Source organism: Taudactylus pleione, unplaced genomic scaffold, assembly GCF_031769625.1.
Source record: "Taudactylus pleione unplaced genomic scaffold, aTauple2 ptg000314l, whole genome shotgun sequence".
In the NCBI taxonomy this organism is placed as follows: domain Eukaryota; kingdom Metazoa; phylum Chordata; class Amphibia; order Anura; family Myobatrachidae; genus Taudactylus; species Taudactylus pleione.
In genome coordinates this window covers 13,692,871-13,714,484 of record NW_028284715.1, presented here as the reverse complement: position 1 = coordinate 13,714,484, position 21,614 = coordinate 13,692,871, and the positions used below count along the sequence as shown (strand labels likewise).

General features: G+C 45.0%; 1 protein-coding gene and 1 non-coding gene across 2 annotated transcripts; both read right to left on the bottom strand.

Annotated features, from left to right (window-relative positions):
- Positions 1 to 562: 562 nt before the first annotated feature.
- On the bottom strand, positions 563 to 9,093 carry RPL30 (ribosomal protein L30). Its single transcript, XM_088442705.1, has 5 exons — positions 9,031 to 9,093; positions 8,860 to 8,904; positions 7,203 to 7,348; positions 3,012 to 3,142; positions 563 to 660 (listed from the first exon to the last, which is right to left on the bottom strand). The coding sequence occupies exons 2-5, from the start codon at positions 8,878 to 8,880 to the stop codon at positions 608 to 610; spliced, it is 351 nt and encodes a 116-aa protein (XP_088298831.1). The 5' UTR covers positions 8,881 to 8,904; positions 9,031 to 9,093; the 3' UTR covers positions 563 to 607.
- LOC148510662 (small nucleolar RNA SNORA72) lies at positions 2,811 to 2,943 on the bottom strand. Its single transcript, XR_015869384.1, has one exon. It is a non-coding gene; the product is annotated as a small nucleolar RNA SNORA72 (small nucleolar RNA).
- Positions 9,094 to 21,614: the final 12,521 nt, after the last annotated feature.

Here is a 21,614-nt window from a genome sequence, read left to right as displayed (position 1 = left end):
TAAGCAAAGCAATGAATGCAAACTAGCATGGAGGACAGTAGTTGGGGAACACAATGATGGGAGCAGGAGACAAGGAGGTAAATGAATAAGCACATGGAGAAATGTGGATAAATTGGGCTAGGCCATAAAGATGGTGCATCACTGCACATTCTGGAGCCTAAAAAAATAAATGCAGAGCCCAAATATTGGGAACAGAGGTCACAGGTAAATATCTCATTTAAACTTGCTCTCTCCCCCCCATAAATCAGTGAGTTTCACCTATGCACCCGGTCTGCAATGCTCAATGGGACACAGTTTGGGTTGTTGGATGATATAGTTCAGACCTTTCTAAAGAGCTGCCCCTGGTTCTGAAACATCCGAGCCTGAACATCGCTAGCCAGAATCTCATCATACGAGGGGTGAAATCAGGAGGACCAGTATGAAGCAAGACTGCTATACTGCAATGTTACACGCTGTGCACACATGGTCAGATGCCTCAGGTGATGGTGTGTGACATCAAGTACATGGGAAAGATGTAGAGGAGCAGCAGCATTAGTCATATAGAACAGATTACACAGGAGACTTGTCTGGGAAAACCAGTCATTTATTAACAGTTTGGAACACAAATTTACTTCTCAGTGGGCTGTTGCTCTGGCATGCTCCTAATGATATCAGAGTCACCTGCAAGAGAGAATTGGCTGTAAATAAAGCATTCACATTATAGAATAACAGATCTAATAGTCAATGTATATTATTTAGTGGTCTGTACCAAGTAAATATATGCTGCGCGACTTAATGGGTTGTGCCTACATTAATATTGGATCAGCCCCTGAAACCGATGCAATTTGTTTAAAGCAGTAAATCTATTTGTACTTGAAATAAAACCCAAAACCACACATACCACCAGGAGGATGGACTATTGGAAGAATTTTAAATTGTTCTTAAAGCACTCATTACACTTCAAATGCTACTTTTCCTTCAAGCTCTAGCAAGCAGGGTGCTCACATTCAGTCAGCGATATAGGTTATTGGTTGGTCTCCCCTATAGCAGGACTAACAGTTCCATCTATCTTTTATATAGTGTTATATATTGGTATTCTGCAAAGTAAATGGAAATATCCACAAGTCAGGAATCATTGATCCAGAACAGTTGGGATAAATATAACCCATATTACACAGCATCATTACATAGAATGCTTAGTTATTATATCAGTCACTGCCTCTACCACAGACACTAGGGCCAATTCATGAAAAGCCAATTAATCCTTGTAACTTTTTGGACTGTGGGCAGAATCTAGAACACTCAGAAGAAAGCCATATAAACACAGAAACGCACAATCCACAGATAGCATCCTCACCAGAGCTGAAAACATGGCACGAGGCAGCAATGCTTACAGATGTGCCATGAAAGGAAGGTCTACAGGCATGTCAAACATGCGGCCCAAATAAACATTTTCTGCGGCTCCAGAGTGTGGGCGCACACACACACACAATATATATATATTATATATATATAGCAACATTTTCTTTACAGGCTGGCAACCGTGGTTTCTGAAGTGATCAGAAGCCTCTGATCGCTTCAGGAGCCAGCGTTCTCAGTGATGCAGCACGCGGGTGACTTCATGCAGTCACTCGCGACGAGCGGAGCCTGCCGCTCTGGATCTAATTAGATCCAGTCAGCGGCAGCATCCTCACGGGACGGCATGGACTGGAGCGGTGCCCAGCGGCTGTTGTGAAGAAAGGCAAGTACTGCTCAGACAGGTGAGTGGGGCCACTACATAATGGGCACAAATTCATGGGGCATTGCAAAAGGGGCTCTAATACAGGGTGGAATTGCATAAGGGGTACTGCATTGGTTTTTGTTTAAAAAAAAAAAAAAAAAAACACCTTTCAAAACTGCATATAAGACTGTTGCGACCCACACTCTTAAGGGGCCTATCCATTAGCAGATAAATTGAACGATATATTGTTCAGTCGTTCAATTTATCTGCTATGGATAGGCCCTGAACGATGACAGATGCGCACTCCCGCAGCCGATAAATTGAATCTTTCATCTCTCCAACATGTTGGTCAATTATCGCATATCGCTGCCAGATATTAGAAATTTCTGGCAGTTTATATGCGGTAAACGACGAACGACAAAAGATTAGCAGCAGCTGCAGAGAAAAATAAAATCCAATCCCTGAATGATGTCATGCGATATCGTTCATCTTGCCAAAATCTGTCATGTACATGACCGATATCTTTCAGCACAGCCACCGGAATTTTCAATAGATATCTTTTGTCTTTAATCGCTCAGAAAAACATCTGCGAATGGATAGGCCCCTTTAGACCTTGAATATTCGGCCCGGTTGGTATTTTGAGTTTGACATGCCTGGTCTACAATGTCTTACACCCCATGGAAATGCAGCCTTATAAAAAGGGATTGTACAGTATTGCAATAAGAAAAGGTTTCAAAGATTGTGGCCCTTAGGTCTCATCTCCATCAAGATATTTAATGCACTTTGCACAAGCAATGCCGCAATAGTAAAACGACTGGATGATTCTTAGCCATTGTCCAATTAACTCAACAAGAAACATTGAGTAGCAATAGTTTGAGAGACGATGTATACTGCAAAGCAGACTGTGAGCTTATGAGCACATCCTCTCTCACACCTCTGCAGTTACTGTTAGCTTTGTCTGTAAGTGTTTTTATGAAGCTGTAGGATTTGTTAAACGGATGGTCGGGCACGGCAAGGTTTTCTAACTCCTGACAAGTCAATGATGAAGTGGTGGCTAATGTGCACATACAGAGTTACTATAGGCCTTTCACTGCTATATACCCTCCTGCCAAAGTGTAACTAGCCTTTAAGCATCAGAACTGGATAAAGGGCCAGTACTGAGGACACGGCCTAGTATTCATCTAGCGAACGTCTAGCCCGGAGCTGATCACAGACAGATCAATCCAGCGAGAATAAATTCGCACGGGACCTTTCACGAACAGCCACAGTGGAGGAAGTAGCAACAATAGAGAAGCATCAGACATGTATTTACCTGGATCAATAATAGCCAGTGTGCAGACTCTGTAGTATTTACCGCAGGCTGTACCAAGTTCAATGTTGTTGCCGCTGTAGTGGTGGACTCCAGTCTTTGCCAACATTGCGTAGTATTCAATCTCTGACTTTCTGTGGAAGAAACATCTTACAATTAAAATTGTCTTCCAATATTTCAATGATTAAGACTTTAAAAAAAAAAAAAAACACACACCTAAAGAGAGAGGACCCTCCCAAATGTAAGAAAGCCTTGGCACCACTCAGACTTACAAAACACATATGAATGAATTATTCTAGTGTAGGAAAGCATTCCTGTAAACTAAATTAGTGTTTTTAAAACTTTGCTTCCACATATTTATTAACCCCCCACTATGCACCAAAAAAATAAGGCCAAAAAACTCTAGTGAAAAGATATTGGCCATGACAGATCTAAGCAAAGCCAGATACCAACTATGGAGCCTGGGTGAGGGTATGTGCACAATAGAATAGTCTGACAGGTAAATGGAGGAGACATAGGATCACATCTCAGACTTTAGACAGTTGAAGCCTCATAGAAAGAGCACATCCCCTTTCTTTACAGTCATATTAGAGTATGTGTCCCAGTTCCTTCCACCTCCTAACATTCATAAATATATATGTAAACCTTTCAGGTTATCAGACCTGAGATTACATCAGTTATTGAGGTGGAATACTTTTTTCCCCAATCACAGCAGACTTCCTGTGCAAATCATAGTAGCCTATAATAGCTGCATAGCATAAATCCCAAGGTTTGTCACAGTATGGAACCTATTATGTGCAGATTCTTTCCTGTATAGACAGTGTAATGTTTAATGGAATCACAAAATCTTGTGTACCCACTGTATTAAGTTCCCATTTTAATCCTACTGCACCTCCACAAGTGCTAATCCCACATACCAGTTCAATAGGTTACAAGACTGTGGGTTTGATAGCTTTGTTCAGACACTGAGGTGTGAACCACTAAAAGCTATTTAAAAAAAAAAAAAGCAGAACCATTGCATCTGGGCTTAAATGTGTTAATGATCCGATAGCCAAGGACACAACCAAACCAAAACTCTGAGTGTATGGCCACTTTACAGTGTTTAGGGGGAAAATAAAATTTTAAAAATTAAAGTCACTAAAAAAAAAAAAATATAAGTTGCTTAACCCAGTGCTAAATCTGGGTACAGATAACAAGCACACCATTAATGTTGAATTAACTAAGACCCCTATGCTCAAGTATGGATAACTTTAAAACCTGAACAGTTAAGGTGCCTTTGGGGACATAGGGCCTCATTCAGAGCCGGATGCTCTGACAAGAACGCTCGCTCTGAATCAGGGCCGTCCTACCTAATATAGCAGCGGCCTCCTGGCCGCTCGCATAGCTGTGGGTGACCACCCACAGCTTATGCGAGCGGCCAAAAAGATGGTCGCGATGGTCAAGACCATCGCTACCATCGGGCTTGCGACGAGACCCTTGCGGTAGGGCCTCGTCTGCCGCAAGCCCGGAGTGCTTTTGGCTCTATCAGAGCCAAAAACACTCCCACTGACATCACTAGTGATGTCAGTGGGGCCGGACCCAGACGGTAGGCGTTCCCATGGGAACGCCTGTCTGGGCAGCCACGCCCCTAGCACGCCCACCAAAGGCATTGGTTACGTACAACCCTGCACAGGTACTAGATGCCCCTGGGACATCACCGTCAATTAATGAGCCCAGCAGTGTGAACACAATTCGTTTTCATAGCTGAACAACCAGCCACGAACAATAGTCTGTTACCATGTAACAATTACTGCAGTCTATACCAAAGGATTGCAATTCGGTCCTTGCGAATAGCAAATACAGCAGGAGGTGTATGACACCCCCTGCTGCATTTGCAATCCTAGCACTGTGATGGAGGTCGCAGGCTGGGAACACCATCGCATCCATCAGCTTACTTAAACTGGCCAACTTGTGAGGCCAGGAAGCTGCGTCGGTCGATGCAGTCCCTGGCCTTACCACTCCTGGAAAACAGGGTGGACACTCCCTTGTTTCGGGAACGCCGACTGCCCCCGTCCCTTGAATGCCTCTGCCTATCAGGCAGAGACACAGCAGGGGCTGCGTGCGACTATGCAGTGCCCATTCTGCACACTCACATAATGGGTCCTGCGCACGTGCATATCCCTGATGATCGGGAATCTGCGTTCAGCATTGCACTTGCATGCAAAGCTTAACCAGCCCCTCTTGTCTTTATCAACATTGTGTAGCACACAAGTCTAACACATCAGTGGACAAATGGCAAATATCTATCCAGCAGTAGGAAACCACATCGCATTATAATACATAGGTCTACATGTGGGAAACATGTTTAAAAAACACATTTCAGAATTTCTCATGCTTTATTGCTGGAATAGCACATCCACATGGTATAGCATCAGCTGAGCTCACAGGAACTTCTTTCACCCTTTAAACTTTCAGTAGCTGAATATCTAATACACGCAGAGGTACGCGACATGCAGCCCCAGCCGCTATGGAACTATATGTCCCAGCATGCCCTGCCAAAGTCTTAGCATGGCCTAATAGCAAGCTTTGGCAGGGCATGCTGGGATATGCAACTGCACATCTGGAAGGCCACATGTTGCATGCACCTGTATTACAGGGACTTAAGCCTCTCCCATTAAGTGACTGTCAAAACAGTTCAAGGCATTTGCTAAGACTGACACATGGAAATAGTCATCTATTTTGTGAAGAATCTCGGCAGAATTCAGCACCCAGTGAATGCGTAGATGCTAATGAATCTGCGACTCACAACTGCCCCCATAGACCCCACGGTGGTTCAGGGGCCTTTTGCTACACCACTCCAACTGTGAATGCTGGCCCCTGAAGCTATCAGAGCTAAAGAAACCTCCGATCACTTCAGAGGCCAGCGCTCCCAGCCATGCAGTGTTCGGGTGAAGTCACCTGCGATGTGAGGAGCCTGCGCGTCTGCTGGATCCGGTAGTCAGCGCAGGCAGGAGAGGTGCCCAGAGTTAAGGCAGGTAAGTACTGGGAGCATTGCATAAAGGGCACTACTACAGAAAGCACTGCATAACGGGGGACACTGCCACAGGGGGCACTGCACAAGGGGCACTACCACAGGGGTGTGACAATGCCATACTCCTGCAAATGTCATACCAAAGGCATGCGCACAAAAAAAAGGGGCATGGCCTTATGACAGCTAGGTCACGCCCCATTTTTACACAGGCGCATGATATTGGCTCTAACTTCACTACATATAATTTTTGGCACTTTGCCTCTGACTGGTTGGCCACCCCTGGGCTACAGAATACACAGAACTTCGCAAGCTAAATTTCTACCTCCGACTGACAACCGATCTTTCATTTTCATCTATAAATAGTTTCCATGAAAATCTGCTATACAGACATTCACTAAACCATAGTTCCTAAAAGACCCAGTGTCCACAGCTTTAAAGACAATCTAACATGAACCATAAGATTTTTCTAAAGTGCTCCCTCCCTTACCCGGAGTCCCAGCTGTTTATCAATGCAAAACAGAACAGGCAAATTAATGCTTTAAAATTGCAGTGGAGAAGGCAGAATGACCAGCCACAACATCTTCTATGATGTTCAGCCAGTTTGCAAGAGGAACTGCAAGTGTACATTGAACTATTAGAAAGCAAAAAGTTTCACTTTCTCAGTCATGCTAAAAATATTCTGTATTTCGGAATATTCCGTATTTTGGAATATTTGGATATGGGAGACTCAACCTGTATTGGATCACCAACATCGATGGCATATTATTGCTTGTTAGTCATCGTTGGCCATCCCTAGTTTTGGTAACACCGGCACAGCATACAGTTAAGCCTGTTTCACAGAAATTGCAACAATTTAGGATTGTAAGTATATGCTTTAGCAAGGCTCTCCTCCCTCCAGTTCTGTCACCTACTTCTTTGGTCCACCTGCTACACATCCTCCTTGGGCTCTGCCCCTGGACGGTCATCTGTTGGTTTTTTCAGACTACCTAGAACTCATTGACACCCACGCCGACAGCTACAGGTCTCAGCTGACACTGTACAATTCAATGTCACACATTGCATCAGATTTGTAGTGCCATTTGTACTATTCTGTTTTAGCCTGTACGGTCTTGGCCTCTGTACAGCGCTGCAGAACACTTTGTGCCCTATAAATACAATTTTATAATAACAGATATAGAACCCACCTCAGAGCCGGGCAGTTGTTGGCGAGGATCACCAGTTTAGCCTTGCCCTCACGGATCCTCTTCAGAGTCTGCTTGTACCCAAGCACGTATTTACCACTTTTCATAACAAGCTGAAGCCGTGAGTTAATAGACTCCAGGGACTTTTTCTAGAATACAAGGAGTTGTGTTAAAATAAATCAGTATGTTGTAAGCTCTCACGAGCAGGGCCCTCTTCCCTCAATTATACAACAGTACCCCACCCTTGGTTGCTTACACCATGCTGCTTATCTAAGTGTTATGCAGCAATGTATTCATCATGTATCTGTCCTGCATTGTTTGTACTGTTAATAACTGTTTTCTTGTGTGCTCATTTGTTTATGTACATTGTAAGGTGCTGCGGAACCCTTGTGGCGCCATATAAGGATAATAATAATAATAATTTGTCAGAATAAAATCCTTCTCCTGATAAATCTATAATTTTGACAAAAAAGGGCAGATTACTACTACAAGCCATGGATGCATAAACAAAATATATAGTTAATGGGATAAAATGAGCCTGTGCAATACCCCACATCACGCAGCAGACAGAAGCAGGACCTCCATACGCTACACTAAGTATAGCGGCGATCTATATTCACAGCCCGAAGTCAGCTGAATGAAAGTCAGGTGGATCGGACAGGTCTGATCACCAAATAATCCCCGACAGTATTTCCAGCTATTTTCTGGCTGTGATCCATCATTCAGTACCATAGACTGGCAGATTACAGTCATTTAACTAGTGTATAGCCAGCTTTAGGCTGGTAAATAGGGATCAAAGACGTATAAAGGATCCCCAATATAAAAACGCAACTCCCTACACTCAAGACTCCCAAAAGTAAAAAAAAAAAACAACAAAAAAATAAAACAATTTTAAGGACCATCAGACTATGTGCAATTTCCATCGCTCCAAACACTTCATATTCTAACTACTACCGGTTAACCAGTCTTTAGCATTTTCCACTATGGGCTCGATTCAATTGCCCGCAAAGTTAATAGCACCGGGAGATAGCCCCCGGAGCTATTCAATTCAGCACGGTGTTTAGTCGGAGAATGCCCGTTCTCGCGACTAAACACCCTGTTTAAGGTGAGAGAAGGGGCATTCCCCAACCTAACATCCCAGCGCAAGGGTCAGAAAACAGCATAGCGCCTGGACTTTTGTCAGATTTCTGCTCGCATCCCCGAAAGGGTGCGAGAAGAAATCCTCAGTCGGGCTTAGCAGCACGGTGTATTAAATGGCTCTAGGAACTGATGCCCGGCGCTATTCACTTCTCACAGAATAGAATTGAGCGCAATATATAGTGTGACAAGTCTGGCAGCCTATTAATCATGCACAAGAGAGACAGAAAATTATATATATATATATATATATATATATATATATACACACACACACATACATACATATATATTATACACACACACATATAGTATAAGCCGCTATCTGAGCATCTCTCAGCATGCAGTGATGTGTGGCTGGCAGCTGACATATTGGCACATGGTATAAATATACAGTGATCCTCCTGTGCCCCAGCGATCTGCACAGAGTAAAGGGAGATGCGCTGACAGAAGCCCGGACAGTCCACGCTGGAGCAGCCCAGACCCCGCCGGGGCTCCACGTGAGAGGCCAGGCCGCACTCACCGTCTTCTTGGCGGCCACCATGACTGCAGCGCGGGGATCCCGGACCTGCACAGGACAGTAAAACACACGGTCAGGAGGCGGTCAGGCAGCGTTACCCCCCTGAGCTGTCAGTGACCCACGCCGGAGCCCTGAGCTCGGGAAACACCCGGCATTACCCGGAGCCCCACTCACCAGAGGTGTCTCTCCAAGATGGCCGGGGACCGAGAAAGGAAGGAGGGCCCACAATGCACCGCTTTTCACACTGGGTCCGCCTGGCTCACTGAGAGAGGGGGAATGGGCGTGGCTGAGTGAGACGCACGGCCCGGGTGGGACGCACGCACTGATGGAACGCACCGTTACTGCAGGGGGGCGGGGACAAGCGGTATGACAGGTGTGCGTTTAGTTTAACCACTACTAATCCGGGTTGAATTTATTTTCCCTTCGCGCTAGGGTAATGTCTAAATCCCCTTCCCGGAGAAGACCCTGACGTCATCAGCCGGTGTCTAGCGTCACTCCCTACCATCCAAGTGGGCACAGATGGGGAATATAACCTTGTGGCAAGCGTAGCGAGCCACCAAGCCCAAAGCGTGGCGAGCAGACAACTTTCTTTTTTAGGTGGCCTTAATGGGCATGGAACTGCACTTCCGCCCTCACTCGCGTCACTATAAGGTCCCTAGCATAAAGGGGAAATAAGCTCTACTTTCTCGCTAGGGACTCGGGAGTGACATACAGTGAGGGAAGGGTAATGTCTAAATCTCCTCCACGGAGAGGACCCTGACGTCATCAGCCAGTGTCCAGCGTCATTCCCTGCCATCAAAGTGGGCATTAGAGGGGGAATATAACCATGTAGTGAGCCACCGTGCCCGAAGCGTGGCAAACAAAGTACTTCTGTAGCTGGCTGTCATGGGCAGGAACTGCACTTCCGCCCACACTCACGTCACTTCCAGGTCCCTAGCACGAAGGGGAAATACAGCCAACCGTGAGGGAAGTGCCTATAAAGTCCATCTAGAGAAGAAACTTGTTCCCTCTCTATGTCCACGTGGATGGTAGGAAATGACGGACAGTAGCTGATGACGTCAGGGCATACTTCCCCACCCTCACGATTCGGCAGGTAGCCTCCCGAAAATCGGTTGTCGCTCCCACCCCCCCGAAAGGCAGGCAAGCCTCTCGGACGCTGGCGACCCCCCCCCCCCCCCTCACTGCAGTTACAGTATAAATCCCGGCAGCAGGGAGGGCGGTGACGCGTTTCGTGTCATCGTGGCCCCACCACCTGCTTCACTATGCCAATAACATCGCCATCTGCAGGGCCATGCCTCCTTTTACAGTGACACGCCCTCCCCGATGTGAGAGCCCGACAGCTCCCTCCCGAAAGGGAGCTAAATGTCGGCATGCATGTGTCAGGGTACAGAGACTAAAAGGGATCTAGTTGTAACCCTAGTGCCAGGGACAAAGCCCAGGCTTTCCTATTCCTGCTTTTATGTGTATAGGAAATGGGGGGAAGATGCATCAAACCTCCTAAAGAGTGAAGAGTCAGCAAGTGGAGAGGTTGCCCATAGCAACCAAGCAGCTTCTACCTATGATTTTATAGAACGTACTTGACAAATGCTAGCTGGAAGCTGATTGGTTGCTATGGGTAACTTCTCCACTTGCCCATTTCTCTACTCTTTAGAAGGCTGAATGCATTTCCCCCAGTGTCTTAAAAACTGTCTGGTGCTAATGGCAGCTATACATATTATGCAGTAAGGCCATCATAGTCGCTTCATGCAGTAGATCCTACATGCCAACCTTAGGGCTGCCCCCTCGGTGAGGGTCTATTCCGGTGCTGACGGCCTGGTGATGCGGATGCGTCATCGTAGCCCTGCCCCCGCTATACAATGCCACTATTACTATCTGCTAGTTCCTACTACCTTGTGTGTGGTTCCTGTTCTATGCTCAGCCTCAGCAGAGCCTCTCACCTCGCCATGTGGTGCCTCAGCAGTGCCCCTCACTTCACTGCTCTTACAGCTCCTTAGCAGTACCTCTCACCTGACTGTTACTGCAGCATCTCAACAGTACCTCTCACCTGGCTGCCCCTGCAGCATCTCAGCAGTGGCTCTCACATCGCTTCCCTTGCAGCGTCTCAACCATGCCTCTAACCTCACTGACCCTTCGGTGCCTCTCATCTCACCATCCCTGCAATGCCTCTCACCTCGCTGCCCTTACAGTACCTCTTATCTCACTGCTTCTTCAGCATCTCAGCAGTGCCTCTCACCTCACTGCCACTACAGCACCTCAGCAGTATCACTCACCTGGCTGCCCTTGCAGCATCACAGCAGTGCCTCTCACCTCACTGTCCCTGCAGCACCTCAACAGTGCTTCTCACCTCACTGCCCCTGCAGCGCTTCTCAACTCACTGCTTCTGCAGCATCTTGGCAGTGCCTCTTACCTTGCTGCCCTTGCAGTGCCTCTTACCTCACTGCCCCTGCATCTCAGCAGTGCCTCTCACCTTACTGCTCCTGCAGTACCTCAACAGTGCCTCTCACCTCAGTCCATGCAGTGCCTCTCAACTCACTGCTTCTGCAGCATCTTAGCAGTGCCTCTTAACTCATTGCTCTTGCAGCGCTTCAGCAATGAGATTGTGAAAGCAACACCTATAAGCGCAGCGATAAAATGGCCGTGTACTTCTACATCTGAGAGGCGTGACATAAAATGTATTTATATCCAAATGTAAATGAGCCCCACTGCAGTTAGTAAGATCTACTTGTTGATGAAAATAGTTGAAACTTTTCAGAAAATACATGTAGCCATAGGGATCATTGTGCCTTATAAACCAATGCAGGGACATTATACTAATGATCCTATTTGAATGTAGGTAAGGTGCAATCAGGGAGATTACTAGACTCTTCAGGGAGTCAGGGAGATTGCTACTGTTTCAGGGAGTCTCCCTGACAATCGGGAAGAGTTGGCAAGTATGACAGTGAGGCCTCAACGAATCCCACAACATGCATGCCAGTGTCGTCTGCCTGTCCTCCCCTTCCCTCAATTACCAGTGTGTACTGTATATCTCCATGTCCCTACCTCAGGCATACTTGCTTAGCAAGTCTGTGCCTGGGAGATGTCGAAGCTGAATAATTGGCTGAGACAAGTTCAGTTTAAAATTTAATCGCAGCGACGCCATCTTGCGAATGGCCGCAAGACTCCATTTTGGAAATGAGATCGCAAGACGCCATTTTGTGACCAGCATCAATTCAAGTTACAACTCAGGAGCTAAGGACAGACGGCAATGTTTTTGTTAATCTACCAAGGGCAACTGGAAAAACAAGCTTTCTGAGTAAAAGTAAATAGAATAGAAAATGGGTATTTTTACATACAAATTGGGAATCCCTGGATGCAGATAAAGTATAGTTGTGGCAATTGTAATATAATCCAGGCATTGATCTACACAATTGGATTTGTCTGACTCCTAAACAAGTCTTAGCCCCACACACTGGCAGGATGGCCCCAACTTCACAGCTTGATTCACAGTTCACACAAGAGTCTGGGAGAACAAAAGAGTTTTTTTTTCCCTTTGAACACAGGACAGGTGGGGGCCTGCTGACAGAGGGCATGTGGAACTACAACTCTCAGCAATCCACACTGCTGGATGTTCACTTCGTGTATGAGAAATTATGCACTTAAATCTCACCCATTAATAACTAGCGTCCTTATATCAAACCCCGAATACCCACACATTGCATATTCACACATAAGGTTCAATAAGCTCTAAAGTGTATGATTTAAGTTGGTTCAGTTAGTTAAATGCTGAGGAGATCGCATCATGCATTCTCGAGTTATGGATCGTAGAGCCTACAAGCAACAAAATGTATATTTTAGGAACAGCTGTTTAGGATGTTGCAGGGGGTGTGAAGAGGAAGATCCCCAGCTGTTAGAGGCAGGGAGAGTCTGTTTGAACCAACCTGTTAAATGTGCTGTAACAGATGCTTCTCCCCTGGGAACCAATGATATCAGCAACAGACTTCCCTATTGTCCTGTTTATTCTGGGGGGGTATAAATATGAGTGCACGAATGCTGGTTCTGTCTTCATGCTGAACGCTGTATGACTAGGGGTCTCTTGCTGATGCCTATCTCTGGGTCCGGAAGCGCCTGCGTATGTATACTGTACTTGGGGTCTGTATGATTTCCTTTTGCGCCTAAATTGTGTCTTGATCAATTGCGTGTAACTGAACTTTTACCTGAATATCACTTGTGCTTTGGAACCACAGATTCCACGTCTAAGTCTTTATGGTATGACTGCGTACGCAAATTAGCGTCATTCTTAGAGGTTTATAGGAAGGGTTTTAGAAGGTACAGGCAGGGGTATATAGAGGTTCATTTTAATATCAACAGATGGGGGCTCATCGAGTGAAGTCACTCACACGGCACATACGTCTAGCGATATCTCAGCAAAGGGTGGAGTGGCCACATACAGGGTTTTCCTGCAACCGCTGTGTTATGAAAAATCGCTATCCGTTTTCGTGTGAGCAAAGGAAGCTGACTAGAATCCAGGGACAAGAAAGGAAAAAGTTTGTTTTCCTTTGTTGATAGAACCTAGCGTTTAAAGGGGTGCCGTAGTATTGAGTATGCGGCTGAGTCGCAGTTTTGCGCACAGAAAAGACTCACTTTTGCGTACGCAGTTAAAAAGTCATTATACAGTTGTGTGGTAGTCGCATTATTTTTTATGTGGCTGGTCGCACAATTGCGTATACGTACTTCCGGTTGTCCTGTCATGGTGTTTAAACAAAGCCATTGAGGTTTACATTTTTTTCTATTACCAATATCTATTACCAATAACACTAAGATTATCCCAGACTGTCTTTTCCTTTATTTGCTCCCCCCTTTGAGATACTGTTCAAACAGGCAGCCTCATGTGAAAATATGATAATGAGGTTACTGTGCAGGGTCTCACGAAGATGAATGAGAATAACCGAAATTGAAAGTGTTATTAACTAACATTATAGGAACATCGGAGACCAGGAGGACACAGCGGAAGAGATCAAATACACCTGGAGGTGTACAACAAGGACGCAGAGGGTAAGTAAGTGCACCTGGGGGACACGGGACGCCGCCCCACCAGACACTGCTTACATACCGCGCGTAGAGAACTTAAACTTTTGAAGCCAGATTCACCCTTTTTTGAGCAAACAGCACGTACCACACTGCATGCTATATACTGAAACACTGTATTTATCTAAGGAACTACCCTAGGTTTGGGACAGTCAGACCAGTTAGCGGTAACCACCAACGTTACAGACATTCATCCACAAACTGTACCCTTAATATACATATACCTATGGACATATATCCATTGTTCAACATAGGAGCAGTGTGACTCCTAATAAATAGTCTAAAACAGACAGATTGTTAACCTTCTTTTTTTTTGGGAACACTCACAAAATACCCCTTCATTCGAGCGCAGTACCCTCCTTCATTTTCCATTATTAAGTAACATATTTAATGCAAACTGTCATGATGTCAAATCTGGAAGAATTTGTTATGATCCAAACATTTTTTAGCTCAGGTCGTTTGACTGATCGGTGGAAAGGTCCGTATCTGACGATACAGCATCCTCAAAGGGTGGCCGGGGAAGATACGTGGGTCCATTCCACTCACTATAGGGAGGTTAACCAACCGGTGGAGATACAAGGCAGAGACTAGGCCGATAACGTGGACCTGTCGATTGCGAGATTGTGCCGGAAGGATTAAAAAGGTGACGGTGAGATACCTGAGCTAAAGAAATGTGTAGATCAGTGCTTCCAGCAATGGAGTGGTCTGCTGTGGTCATCCTAGTTCTGTTTCTTTCCAGAGTTTTGTCGTGATGATCTGTTTGGGGATACTCTGTGTCTGTGATGGGGGACCGATTGAGGAAATGGGAGCTGATGGCAGTGCTGATGGAGTGGAGTCAGGAGGAGTGCAATGCCAATCAGGGGAGTACCTGACCAATTTTAGTATTGTAATTGTTATGTTATTTGGGAAGAATACTTCCAGAAGTTATGACCCTCACACATGTTGAAATGCTGGGAATACATAAAAACACACCATCACCATATCTTCACACACAATATGAATACAGAGGCAAAAGAAATATGGTACCTGGTGATATACATAAAGCCACTCAGTTAATCAGTGACACAACTGGCTTTCAAGTTTTAGTCGCACTAGATCCCACCAGGATCGCTCGGGGAACATTAAATTTTAGATATATCCAGGAACTTGCTAAATTGATAGATAATATCACCGAGATGTACGATGACACATTCAGGTATACAGGGAGAGAGTTGCAGGCGTACAAGAAAGAACTGGTGCAACACAGGCTGGTGTTGAATTATTTAACTGCTGTTACTGGAGGGTATTGCGTAATGTTAGCCACCCAATTTTGAGTAAAATGTTGCACTTATGTCACCAATGATACCAGCGACCCTAAAGAGGTGATAGACCGGAAGATGGATGAGATTTTACAGCTAAAATGGGAATTTCGCAAGAACCATAACACTTCAGTGGCTGAAGTAGGGGAAAAGATAGAAGGATGGGTGTCATGGCTGAACCCAGTGAAATGGTTCTCAGGTCTAGGGGAATGGGTCCAGGAAGTGATCGCCAGCATAGGCAAATTCTTGATCCTTATACTGATTGTCATCATAATAATTGGCATATGCGTCCGGTGTGTTCCTATTGTGTTGAAGTGTGGAAAATGTAAAAATAGAGTAAAACGAAAGAATGAAACTATGATGGTGGTCAGAAATGACAATATGTATACCGAGGTAGAAACAGAACTGCATTACAACCCTGAGCTAGGAAATACCATCATTTAATGTATTATATTTAGACATGCATAGAATGTATTATTAAGATGTTATTTATAGAACACCTCAGACAATGTAAAGTCTCAATTCCCCTTCAAGACTGCTTTTATAAGGCTGGTGCATTCCCACACCTTTCACATGATCTTCCAAGATCCGCGGTGTGCGTATAATAGTAGTTTTATGTCCCCACCCAGAGACACATTATTGATGGATTAAGAACCACCTTTTGCCATCCCATAATAACACCAAATAATATGTAAATGTAAGCCTAAATTAAATTCTAATAGCAGATTGTGATAGCATGTTGTTTGCTATCAAAGGGTGGACTGTCGAAGCTGAATAATTGGCTGAGACAAGTTCAGTTTAAAATTTAATCGCAGCGACGCCATCTTGCGAATGGCCGCAAGACTCCATTTTGGAAATGAGATCGCAAGACGCCATTTTGTGACCAGCGTCAATTCAAGTTACAACTCGGGAGCTAAGAACAGACGGCAATGTTTTTGTTAATCTACCAAGGGCAACTGGAAAAACAAGCTTTCTGAGTAAAAGTAAGTAGAATAGACAATGGGTATTTTTACATACAAATTGGGAATCCCTGGATGCAGATAAAGTATAGTTGTGGCAATTGTAATATAATCCAGGCATTGATCTACACAATTGGATTTGTCTGACTCCTAAACAGGTCTTAGCCCCACACACAGACAGGATGGCCCCAACTTCACAGCTTGATTCACAGTTCACACAAGAGTCTGGGAGAACAAAAGAGGTTTTTTTTTCCTTTGAACACAGGACAGGTGGGGGCCTGCTGACAGAGGGCATGTGGAACTACAACTCTCAGCAATCCACACTGCTGGATGTTCACTTCGTGTATGAGAAATTATGCACTTAAATCTCACCCATTAATAACTAGCGTCCTTATATCAAACCCCGAATACCCACACATTACATATTCACACATAAGGTTCAATAAGCTCTAAAGTGTATGATTTAAGTTGGTTCAGTTAGTTAAATGCTGAGAAATAAAGATATTTGATAACTAAGGTATTATACATGCTAAACAAGTCGTGTTTGGAGTTGTACTGATGCGTATTCTTTTTACAGTATTCCGGTGTTATCGGTGAGGAGATCGCATCATGCATTCTCGAGTTATGGATCGCAGAGCCTACAAGCAACAAAATGTATATTTTAGGAACAGCTGTTTAGGATGTTGCAGGGGGCGTGAAGAGGAAGATCCCCAGCTGTTAGAGGCAGGGAGAGTCTGTTTGAACCAATCTGTTAAATGTGCTGTAACAGATGCTTCTACCCTGGGAACCAATGATATCAGCAACAGACTTCCCTATTGTCCTGTTTATTCTGGGGGGGTATAAATATGAGTGCACGAACGCTGGTTCTCAGTCTTCATTCTGAACGCTGTATAACTAGGGGTCTCTTGCTGATGCCTATCTCCGGGTCCGGAAGCGCCTGCGTATGTATACTGTACTTGGGGTCTGTATAATTTTCTTTTGCGCCTAAATTGTGTCTTGATCAATTGCGTGTAACTGTCTGAACTTTACCTGAATATCACTTGTGCTTTGGAACCACAGATTCCACGTCAAAGTCTTTATTTATGGTATGACTGCGTACGCAAATTAGCGTCATCCTTAGAGGTTTATAGGAAGGGTTTTAGAAGGTACAGGTATATAGAGGTTCATTTTAATATCAACAGAGAGAAGAAGGCAGGTGGGTGGGGTGGAAGCAGAGCACCACGATATGCATCATCGCGGCCCCGCCCACTCAAAGGTTTGCCGGTATTCCCAGGTTCGTGTGGACGGAACGGGGCAGAGCAATGCAAATTGTGTCCTCGCGGATCTGTATCCTGTGATGGTTTACCTTCAGAGCCAGTGCTACCATTAGGCAATCTTAGGCAGCTGCCTAAGTGCACCGGGCACTGCAGGGCGCCGCTGAGTCCATAAAAAAAATTGAATGGCATAATTCATGGCTGAGTGACATATAATGAATTTATGGCACAGCTCTGTGGCATATTATGAATTTGCAGCAGTGTTATGAGGTACATTATGATTTTGGTGCTCTGCTGTGTGTAATATTCTATATAGTATATTATGAATTTGGGACACTGCTGTGTGGCATGTTATTTAACTGGGGAGACTGATGTGTGGCATATTATAAATTGGAGGGAGCAGGGTTGGTTGGCAAAATGTTGCCTAGGGCACCCGTAAACCTTGCACCGGCCCTTTTTACCTTCAACAATGTCTAATCAACATCTGGGATAAGGCAGCGATGAAGTGACTCTTAGCAAATCACGTCATCATCACGGCAGGGTTGCCTACCCTCCCGGAAGTCGCAGGAGGCTCCCGATTCTTTCTGGTAAGTGGGCAGAATGGGGAAAATATTCCCGGTGATCGGTGGATCCAGAGGTAGGGGACGGCTCTAATGACACAATTCTATGAGAATCGCGTAATTTGGCCTCCCGCCCCATATAAAAAAATGCGCAGTTTGCGGCAAATTGCAGTGTGGGGGCGGGGCTTAATGGCGCTAACCATCCGACCCTGCCCCCAACTCCGCCCACCTGTTTCTGATGTCATCATGACCATTAGGGTTAAGGGTAGGCTTTGGTTTAGGGATAGCTTTAGGAATTAGGATAAACGTTAGGGTTAAGGGTTAGGATTAGGTTACACTTACACTAGGTTACACTTACATTAACAAGACATTATGACCATGTCATCATTCTGAATGATGACATGCTAAATGTTGACATGGTGATTGTGTCAACATGTTCAATGCTGATATTATGAATGTCAAAATAATATAAATCCCGAACCTAGATTTATGAATGTCATCTGTGCTACATTCTCTTGCCCACTAGATGTCTCTGCATCTCTCAGGGATAAATGTAGGCAGTGGTAAACTTGTATCTAGTGAATCTACAGTATTCACGCATTTTCTGAACTTATTAGTCTATGGTGTCTATTCATTATCCCTTAACATTTTCACCCACTTTTGTAGAAATTAAGTATCGGGCCATTTATTACAAACTTAATACAGGATATGTCAATCGCCCTATGTCCCAATACAATAGTAAGGGAACTTAATTTCATCAAGCTCTGAAAATACAAAATTTTTGGAACTTGACAGCGGAACCTACGCCAGATGGTGGTTGTTCCCGGAACCCTGCAGGTCCTTGTTGCGAAAACAGTTCCATACGGATCCCTCTGCCCCTGTTTGGCTCCTTCTGCCAGACACTGTGATCTTCGTGCACATGCAGGAACTTCAGTTCACTCATGCGCACTAACACTGACGATTCAGGCTCAACAGTGATACAGAACAAGGCAGCCGAGCACACAAAATGAGCAGCCAATGGTAGACTGGGAAAACAAGGTGGTAATGAGCAGTGGACGATCGGGGGGAATAGGAAAGGTGGATAAAGAGATACGTAGCGGATAACACTGCGCAACAGTGAGAATGTTTCTGACGTGAAAATAGTGACTTCTAATTGATTTCAGCATGTGAAGAACCAATATGACATTAAAACTCTCAGTTAGCTCTCGGTTCCGAGATATAGCCCATTGATGATGATGTAGGGGTATTTTGTTAAATACTAGAGAATCTTAGCATCTAGAGCACATACAGGTTGGCACACCTGAATACAGGAATGCTAAGTCATTGCAGGCCATGGAAATAAATGCCCATCACAGTCCTCTGGTTGATCGAAGTAAAATTCTTCTGCCCCTTTACACATCAAACTCAGACTTATGAAGAACTTTGTAAAGGGGATGAACAAAGATGGAAAAGCTTTCAAGTACCTGAGACATACATGCATACTTTCTGGGTGCTCCCTCCTGGAGGTGGCAGCCCATTCGGCGTTGCAGGGAGCTTGGCGGTGGCAATGGTGGGGGAGTGGTGGCATGATCGCGTTATCGTCCCCAAATATACAATGCCAAGATTTCTGGAATTGTAAAGCACGGGGCGGAAATACAGTGACGCGATTCAGCACGATTTGCGTCATCGCCCCCACCCCCGGGCCGCCCACTATCACTCTTAAGTGGACGGCTGCCGGGAGGGTGGGAGGGAATTTTCTCCAGTGGCCCCTGAACTGAGAGATTTGCCCTCTTTTGTGGGGGGCTGGGAGCGTCGCACGATTTTTGGGGGCCTCTCAGCTATTGCGGGAGAGTCGGCTAGTCTGACCTGAGAGGAGAATTTTTACTTCTGAGTGACCTAAAGGTAACGAAGCTTTGTTGGTCCACGAATTTGTCAACTTTTTAAGGATGAAAATTTTGACCTCGTCCTCCAGGTTAATGAGAAAGTGGCTTAGGAAGCCTGTAAAGGTGTTGTACGTGGCTTCTTGGGGAACAGAATAGCTGGAAACTATGTTGAGATTGTGAACGTCCTTCTAGAAAAGTATCATCAATGAGGCTGCAACATGTCACTCAAAATTCACTTTCTGGACTCTTCCCTGACAGCTACAGTGCAGGGAGTGAGGAGCATGGTGGGCAATGCCATCAAGACATCTCAGCAATGAAAGGTAGATATCCGGGTAGGTGGATCGCTTCTATGCTTGCTGACTACTGCTGGGCAGTGACCAGAGATGCTCCAGAAGAGGAGCACAAGTGACAAAGAGAAAGCTCCCTCCTGAATAGGACACTATGGGCTCTATTCAACATGCGGTAATTAATTATCCTACGTGAACACTGGAGCATTTCATCATTGCTCTGGTGCATAGATAGCTGATCCGAAAATCAGCTGTCTCCACAAGTTTTTTACCTGCTCCTTTCAGAGCAGTGAAACTAGTGCACATGTGTGACCTACAGGTCACGCATGCACACAAGAGCCTCGGCGTCCGGCAGAAGGAGCCAGACAGGGGCGGAGGGATCCGAAAGGATCATTCTTCGCAACCCGGAAGGTAGCAGGAGCACTCGCTATATGAAGATGGCGAATGCTCCCGCAGTCAAGCTCTGAAAATATTGTATTTTCGGAGCTTGATGAATTCTATCCCCATACTAGTGTATGGGGACAGCGGGCCATTCCGGTAAGCAGGAGATATCTGTGGTATCTCCTGCTTTACCTTTATGATGAATGATCGGATAACTTAATTTCTACAATACCTGGTGAGAATGTTAATTTTCACCTGCTTTTGTAGAAATTGTGATGATGAACAGAGCCCTATGTGAGATAGTACTTTCAGTTGCTGTAGGTCATTTTCTTTTGTTTTCCTGTTTGCAATTGATTTAATTGAAACCACTGTTAATTATGTTGTATCAAGAAAATATTGGATTATTTTAAAATTGCTTTTCACAATAACTATATGACTGATGCACATAAGTAGTGTAGCTGAAAAACTGTAGCTAATAAAAACATTCTGAAGTCATATTCATTTTTCTTGACCTCAAATTAGTAAGGTATGACTATTTTTAGAAAGGAAACAAATTAAAAGTATTTCTTTTATACTTTCCTTGAATTTTTGGATATCCAGAAGTGTGAATGGTTTCTCAAAATGAAAGGACAATTAGAGAACATAACAGGGTCATACCTTAATGAGGGTTGGACATGGAAAACCCGCGAGTGACCATCCTGACAGTACCAATACCGGCAGCAGAATCCCGACGAATGTTAAGTATTTTAACCCTAATGCACCCCTCCCGCAGCCTGACTGTAACCGTCCCCTTTGGCAGCTTAACCCTAACCATCCCCACTCACAGCATAACCCTTCTCCTTCTGCCTAAACCTAACCCTAATACCGTTGGAATTCTGACCATCGGGATTCCAGAGCCAGTATTGTGATGACTGTCGGGATGTCGGAGCCAATATTGTGACCATCGCGATGGTCACCACTGGGATCCTGACTATGGGCCTGATTCAGAGCCGCTCATAAGCGGCTGCTCGTTCGCTCCGAGCGATGTTCTCACAACTGCGCATGCGTATGGGTTGTAATACGCATGCGCGAACCAGTCATTGCGGTCGGAAATT

What these genes read in the sequence shown, in the direction of transcription:
- RPL30 (XM_088442705.1), bottom strand. Translation starts at nt 8,880, where the DNA reads ATGGTGGCCGCCAAGAAGACG. An exon ending in AACAACTGCCCGGCTCTGAG is followed by an intron (nt 3,143 to 7,202) that starts GTGGGTTCTATA and finishes TTTCTTCCACAG; the next exon opens with AAAGTCAGAGATTGAATACT. An exon ending in ACTGGCTATTATTGATCCAG is followed by an intron (nt 661 to 3,011) that starts GTAAATACATGT and finishes TCTCTCTTGCAG; the next exon opens with GTGACTCTGATATCATTAGG.